The 7,929-nt window shown below is 37.8% G+C and overlaps 1 protein-coding gene across 1 annotated transcript; it reads left to right on the top strand.

Annotated features, from left to right (window-relative positions):
* TIMM17A (translocase of inner mitochondrial membrane 17A) lies at nucleotides 1-7,436 on the top strand. The gene is made up of 6 exons (XM_058178199.1): nucleotides 1-151; nucleotides 1,629-1,728; nucleotides 3,186-3,249; nucleotides 4,305-4,433; nucleotides 4,995-5,105; nucleotides 5,520-7,436. Exons 1-6 carry the CDS (start codon nucleotides 126-128, stop codon nucleotides 5,588-5,590), a joined length of 501 nt encoding a protein of 166 aa, XP_058034182.1. The 5' UTR covers nucleotides 1-125; the 3' UTR covers nucleotides 5,591-7,436.
* The last annotated feature ends 493 nt before the right edge of the window (nucleotides 7,437-7,929 follow it).

Below are 7,929 nucleotides of genomic sequence, written 5' to 3'. Positions count from 1 at the left end.
GCCCCTTCAGGACTGGCAGCCAATGGCTACGCCTGGCGTCGGCGGGGCCCGAAAGCCGCCTGATTCACAAGCCGGCAAACGTGTGACTCTGCGCGTCACGCCGCTGTGTGGAAACCGGGACGAAGATGGAGGAATACGCGCGAGAGCCTTGGTAAGCAATGGCCGTGGCCTTGGCCGTTGCCCTGGCCTCTCCCGGCCTGTGTTTTTTATCCCGAGCGGCAGCCGGCTCCGTCCTTAATGGGGGCGCCTTGGGACCCGAGCCGTTGTCCTTTCTCCTGCAGGTCACTTTGGGGCTGTGGATTGGGCGAATCAGCTGTTCGTTCCTCATAGAGGGCAAGGACTTCGGGGTATCCTCTGGGCGGGACGTCTTGCAGCCCGCGCGGCTCCTTTAAAAGTGGATGGGCGAAGGGATCCCAAAGAGGCAGCTTCTCTTTTAAGGGCGGCCGGAACCCGGCGGCCTTTGACCGAGAAGCGACTTCTAGCCAAGGGAAGGCACGTGGAATGACAGGGCTGCGCGCGGCTTTGTTAGACTGGACGTGCCCTGAGCGACTCCTTGGCCGGTTTGGCAAACAGGTCATCTGTAAATATCAGCCCAATTTCTACTCCATCCCCTGCGGGAGGCAGGAGAGGCTGCGGTCTTCAGGTGCTGCCGAATTACTGTACAATTCCCAGCAGCTAACCCACCCGGTCAGTGCAGCACTATTTGATCACTTCAGTCCCCAGCAGCTAGCCCAGGGATCTTGTAAATCAGGGGTCTCCAACCTTGGTAATTTTAAGACTTGTGGACTTCAACGCCCAGAATTCCTCAGCCAGCAAAGCTAGAGCAAAGCTGGCTGAGGAATTCTAAAAGTTGAAGTCCACAAGTCTTAAGGTTATCAAGGTTGGAGACCCGTGTTGTAAATGGTAACTCAGCATCATGTACAGCAAAGAGTAGCCCCATCTCCGCTGTTAATGATTACAGGGGATTGCCAGAATATTTAGTTGGAGAAATATATGGTAGTTTCCTATCATCATACATTGACAAACCAACAATGTCAATAGGCCTTTATTAGGGCATGTTGCAATGCTCTCCCCTCAGCACTGTTACAGCGCAGATGCCACACTCTTCCTTTAGCGCATCATCTTTGTGTGGTGGAGGTTGTGCAGTCGCTAAGTACTGTCCGGTTCTTCACGACTCCATGGACCACAGCACTCCAAGCTCTCTTATTCTCCATTGTCTCTCGGAGCTTGTCCAAATATTTGTGTGGTACAGAAGTTCAATCAATCACACATGTCTTTTAATACTGTAGAATAGATGCTATTTGATAAAGCACAATCATCTTTTCTTTTTACCAGCAATCCTAGGCCTTTCAGGTGATTTCTGTGTTGATTTCTTTCTTCTGACAAGATCTTTTATGCAACATATAATGTTGCAAGGTTTTATTACCTAGACTGAAGACTGTAGTAGAGGGTCCACAATGAAAAATAACCTTGAATCATATACTGTATTTGTCTGTGGTTTTTGTTTTGATTTTTTGGGGATATGCATTTGTTAGCAAGCTAATGGACATTGAAGCTGAAGTATCTGAGGTGTTTGCTGTAATCAAGTTACAAGATTTCTCTCTTTATATATATATATATATATTTAGCCCCTGGAGAATAGTGGATGATTGTGGTGGCGCTTTCACAATGGGAGCCATCGGTGGAGGCATCTTTCAAGCCATCAAAGGATTCAGAAATTCCCCAGTGGTAAGTTAAAATAATTTCTAGAGACAAATTTATGATTATTGTTTCTATAGTATTTAAATACAGAGTTTTGGAAATAATGAATTCAGTGAAAATATTTTTTAATATTTTTAATTTATAAAATTATATGTTATATTTATTTATATATACAGTGTGAAGCACATTTTTAAAAACGTCTATTTCTCTGAAATAATAAAATCATATGCCATATTTTTCAGAGTATAAGACACACCTTTTTCCCCCTAAAAGGGGGTGAAAATTTGGGTGCATCTTATACACCAAATGTAGCCCCACCCATCATTGACTCCCACCTTTTGGCCTCTGCCTCCCAGCAATTTACCTCCTTGCAGCAAGCAGCAAGAAGAAACAGCCCATTTCAGCTTCAGCACAGCCTGATTAGCACAAGTTGATTGTGGGTTGGATCAGCCTCCTGACTCTTAGCTATTTCAGGCTGCAGGGATTGCCATTACCTATTGCTGCGCGGGCCTCTTGTTTGCTGCAAGGAGATAAATTGCTGAGAGCAGATTTTTTTTTTCTTTTTGTACTAAACAAGCTATGCTGAAAATGAAAATGAAAGTAAAGCAGGCTGTTCGCTGCAATGAGGTAAAATTGCTCGGAGGCAGAGACAGATTTCTTTTTTCTTGTTTTTTTCACCAAAAAAGATAGATGCGTCTTATATTCCGGAGCATCTTATACTCTGAAAAATACAATAATTTTGGAAGGATCCACAAGTATCATGTAACCCAACTCTCTGCAGTGTGCAGGAAAACCAATTAACCCACACTTGAGAAGTAGCTGCTCAACTACTTCTTAAAAACCTCCAGGGATGAAGAATGTTATCTTTCTTTTTATTTATTTATTAAACAATCAAGCACATATAGCCATTCATCTATCAGAAACAACTTTGGGCAGCAAGCAAGAATCAAAACCACAATACAATTAAAAAAAAAACCAGTTAAAACAGGCCCCATAAAACTTATATCCATCCACCACGCTACCTTGCAAAGATCTGTCTCCTCTCCGCAGTTTTGCAGTTTCTTTGCCTTTGAGAGAGAGGAGAGCAGGATGTTTTCCTTTCCACCCTACTGTTCAGTTGCAAATGCTTTTCATGCTGAGAGCAAAAGGTTCTGGGGGCCAAGATCTTGCGTGACTTCAGGCGCCCATGCTCTGCAAAAATGGATGGGTGCCTGAAATTGCGCGAGATCACATGTAGCTAAAACAAATTGGTAGCCTGTCTAATATACATACTTTACAAAAAGTCAGATATGGTTAAAAATACAAAGCAAAAAAAAAAAAAACACCTTTATTTTTGGAAGTGCTCTTTACAGCCGTTGCTGCCTGTCTCAGCGTAGTTTTAGCTTAGCATATCAGTCTCAAGATCCTAGATTAAACTCTATAGATTGTAAATTGAATAAAAAATTTTGGTATTACTCTTAATAGTGTATTTTTACCTTTTCCAGGGTGTAAATTACCGGTTGCGGGGTAGTTTGACAGCTATTAAAACCAGAGCACCACAGTTGGGAGGTAATTATTATTGTATATTATTATTTCCTTCTCTGTTTTAAAAAGAAAAGTAATAACATTTCTTGATGGACATGATCTTTACTTTTCTTTAGTATAGACTATAACTGAAGAAGGGGCTACTATAACTGTGCCACTATCTGCCCTGTGCTTTTGACAATGGAAAGAAGGCAACAAAAGCCTATTTTCTTTTAAATCAGGAAAAGCTAACACTCATATTACATTTGTCAATATATTTTTTACTTGAGCGTTTCCTTCCTAGGTGAAGAAGGAAGACCACCTCTTTCAAGTGCCCTGTCTACCTAAGCAGGGAGAAAAGAACACTTGATAGTTATCTTTCAAGATTCAAGATTTGAGAAACTTTTTTTGCCTGGCTAGAGAGTAGATTTCTTCTTTCCTATCTAAGTAAGGACATAAAGTTATTTAGAAGCATAGATCAATACTTTCAACAAGTGTATATACATTTGTGATAAAATATGTCTGTTTTCGATTCCAATGACAGAACAAAAAAGTTATCTTAAAATAGGGTAAAAGAGAGTAAATTGTTGTCATTTAATGTATGAACTGAGAACTAGCTTGGCCTAGAGGTTAAGGCCTGGGCCAGGAGTGGTGAGACCTGAGTTCTAAACATGTCGTGAATACAAAAGCCACATGGGTGGTTTTTAAGCCAATTACTCTCGGCCTTGGGGGGGAAAGTGCCAAGCAATTTCCAGAAACTACATGGTCTTGTCCATATAATCCAGAATGAAGAATAAAGAAGGGGGAGGGGGAAGTATGTTGTGTATTAAGTGAACTGCTTTGAGAAATTAAGGAGATGCAGATTTTAATCAAATGTTCTTACCTTATGGAATATCCCTAAGGAACTTTGGTTGGCATTAATTATACTTCCTTTTTGTGTTGAATTCTTGAATACTTGATATGTTTGTTCATAACCATAGATTTTGTTTCTTTTTGAACTTAAGATAAAAATTTCTCTAGCTTCTTTTGAAAGGATCCAAATTTAAAAATGACCACTAAAACTTTGGTTATAAATTTTGAATTATTTTTCATTCAAATAGGTAGCTTTGCTATCTGGGGTGGTCTCTTCTCCATGATCGACTGCAGCCTGGTGAAAGCAAGAGGAAAAGAAGATCCCTGGAATTCTATTTCCAGTGGTGCTTTAACAGGGGCCATTTTAGCTTCAAGAAGTAAGGACCATTGTAGAGATACTACGTATGAACATTTTAAAAACTTTCTGACAGATGATTAAAATGCAGGCTTGTATAACAAGCCTGCATATTCTATTATTCTTAATTTTTTACAACATTAGAATTTCTTGAAAGGATGGAAGGAAGTTGTATCTAAAGTTTTGGAGTGATATACGTGACCTTTGGGGCTGCAGGTTGTACACGCCTGCTATAAAGAATCTATACTTTAATTTTTAATTGTTTTTTAGTTTTATATTCCCATTTTCGTCAAGGCCTTTGGAAAGAATAACTGATATCTCTTTCTTTCTTTCTAGTCCCCTCTGGGTTTATTTTATTACTATTTTTATTCTTTTGTCTCATGATGTTTTTGTATTTTGTATTGTTCTTTGTTTTTAAATGTTTAAAAATTAAAGAGGGCTGAGAGCTGGATGATTATTAATTGTATGAATTATTATTATTATTATTAGATGATTGACATTTCCAACATAACATTTAATCTGATGTATTATTATAAAATGATTTTTAAAGATTATTCTAAATCTTTTTTTAATCTCTTATTAGATGGACCAATTGCCATGGTTGGATCTGCAGCTATGGGAGGAATTCTTCTAGCTTTAATTGAAGGAGCAGGTATCCTGTTAACAAGATTTGCATCTGCTCAATTTCCAAATGGTAAGACAATTGCTTAGTTTCATATGCTGTAAATATGATATTTAATTCTCTTACTGAAAAACAATTTTACGTCTTTTAAAAGTTCCATTAAATATTATGGGACTTATTTTCACTGCAATAAATTTGAAAGCATTCAAAATAAAACATTTTTGGATACTTAAAATTATCTGCAAACTTTTAATACTTTCACAAAACAGGCATCAAAAATTGTGTAGTAGTAGTTTCAGAGTTGCCAGTTCTAGTTCTAAACACATGATAGTAGTTTCTTAACTGTTGGTGCCTTCCCAATTGCATGTTAGTATGGTACAATCATACCCTAAGAACTCCAACTTTCTCCCTTAACTCTAATGGAAACATATTCAGGGCAGCAATATACTGCAGAGTGATAAACAATTGCTATTTTTTTTATTACAGGTCCTCAGCTTTCTGAAGACTCATCTCAGTTTCAAGCCTCTCCCTTTGGAGACTATAGGCAGTACCAATGATTTCTTCTGTTTCTGTTGAACTTTATAAAGTTTTACCTTTAAAAGGAGAAGCAAAATGCAGCATCATTTGAAGACTTTTCATTGGATGTGTACATGTAGATGTTACTGTATTTTTCACAATATTTAAAGGATTATGAATATAAATTATCACTGTAAAATAAATATGAGATGCCTGCAAACTCCATAGATATTCCTTATCTTAAGGATCAAGCAACATATGGATCTGTGGCCTTTTTCAGTATAATGCAGATTATATCACTGGGGATATAACAGCCATGTAATATGAGAACTTACAGAATGCACTAGCAGAATACGTGCTGGTAACAGACATCTGCAGTGAGCTGCGTTGTTTCCTTCCAGATAATCAGAAAGAGGTGCAAATTAAAGAAGAAATATTTAATTTCCTTTAAATTTTTTTGTAATGTTAATATAACTCTCCGTAGTGAGAATGAAATATTAAGGGAGATCATAACAGTTCTTTACTGAATATTTAAAAGGATATATTATGTTGGTAAAAGATTCAAGGACTATTTTTGGCAAGAAATCTGTTTTTTTTCTTGAGCTTTTTTAATCTTTGGAAAATAAGTCTTATATGCTGTTCATGTAACAATGGATGAAATGTTTGTGATCAGATGGTGTCATTTGCATGTCTAAAGTTCCTTACCCTATCTGCACAATAACATGGTTGTCCTTCATAACAGTCTTATTTGAAGCTTGTGTGTTTTCAACTTTTGTCTGTTCTAAATGAATTTACCATTTTTTCCCAAGTAATTATACAAAGAATATAAATATGTTACCTGTTTTAGACTAAACATGAGAATGAAGTATTGCTTTAACAAGACAAAAGGCTGTATGAACTTGTTAACTAGTTTGGAAAAAAAGAATAGAGTTAGGGATGTGCAGCATTTCACATGCCAAGGGAAAAACATGTTTCGGAATTCTTGGGGGTGTTCATATAGCATCTCTTGGCAATTTAGTAGTGCAGCCATGTCTTCCTATGATTGCAAGGCTGTCCTCCATAATGATAGCATGGTGTTGAGAAAAGACTTACTTGGTCTGGAGTTGCTACATGCATGGCCAAATGCACATTAAAACAACTTTATTCCTAGTAATCTAAAGCAGGGGTCCCCAACCTCTGGCCTGTTAGGAACTGGGTCACTCAAGTGGTACGCAAACGCGCAAAGTTTTGTGTGCACATGTGTGGGATCTAGGTTGCACGTGAAACCATCCCTTCCCCACCTGCCCACCCCCGGTCCGTGGAACAATTATCTTCCACGAAAGCAGTCCCTGGTGCCAGGAAGGTTGGGGACCGCTGAGCTAAAGCACTGAACCGCCTTATTATAGATCTTATTTATGTGATACTAGTTGTAAAAAATCTGGCAACACGGAACAGTCTTTCTGAAGCTAAAGTTATTGCCCTCCAATGGCACCCGTGTCTTATTGTTACATTTTAAAATGCATCTTCTGTACGAATTCATACATGTATCAACTTTCTGTGCTTTTTGCATTGTCTTGAAGTAGTCAACCGTGGCTGGGCTGCACCATTTCAGATAAGCATTTAATTATACAGAGATAAATTATCTTAATAGAGAAGACAGAGCTTAAATTCATTCTCCATGTGGAAAAATTTGAAGTCTTGAGAGTTCCTATTTGTACTCTAAAGTAGTAAGTACAGCCCCAGGATTTTTGTCATTTTAAGTAAGAATTGAATTTACTGTCTTGCATGGACAATTACATGTCAATAGCACAATGGGATTCAATAATACCGAAGATTTTTGAATAAACTATTCTAAGAAATTAGCTCTAATAAATTCACAATTATCAAATTATTTGGGTTTATGTGTGTTCTATCCTTGCAAATGTCTACTTAAATTGAGATACATGATAGGAAAGATTGAACAACCCTGATGGCATTTTTAAGGTATGGTACAATTTTGATAGTGTGGATAGCTTTTTTACCAGGAGTACTTTTAACGTAGGTTGTATTAGGATATATTTATGGTTTATGAATACAAGTAGTCCTTGTTTAGTGACTGCCTCATACAATTACAATGGTGATGAAAAAGTAACTTTGTGACCAATCCTCATTTTTAAAACCTTTGCAGGTCTGGAAAAAAAAGGAAAGCTAAAGTAAGATCATAAGCAAAATTGCAGTTTAACTTAGCAACCACTTTGCTTAATGGAGTTGCTGGTCCCAATTGTGGTCACTTGTTTGCATATGTGTGCATATGATTAGAATTTAGAATTTTTTAGAATTTTTTTTTTTTATTGGCCAAGTGTGATTGGACACACAAGGAATTTGTCTTGGTGCATATGCTCTCAGTGTACATAAAAGAAAA

This window comes from Ahaetulla prasina, chromosome 3 (assembly GCF_028640845.1).
Source record: "Ahaetulla prasina isolate Xishuangbanna chromosome 3, ASM2864084v1, whole genome shotgun sequence".
In the NCBI taxonomy this organism is placed as follows: Eukaryota; Metazoa; Chordata; class Lepidosauria; order Squamata; family Colubridae; genus Ahaetulla; species Ahaetulla prasina.
Note: the sequence above shows the minus strand (reverse complement) of the source record. Positions and strands in the feature narration are given on the sequence as shown.

Excerpts from the sequence above, each read along its gene's own strand:
- TIMM17A (XM_058178199.1), top strand. The coding sequence starts at position 126 with ATGGAGGAATACGCGCGAGAGCCTTG. Across the intron at positions 3,250-4,304 it reads CAGAGCACCACAGTTGGGAG|GTAGCTTTGCTATCTGGGGT; the intron begins GTAATTATTATT and ends TCATTCAAATAG. Across the intron at positions 4,434-4,994 it reads GGCCATTTTAGCTTCAAGAA|ATGGACCAATTGCCATGGTT; the intron begins GTAAGGACCATT and ends ATCTCTTATTAG.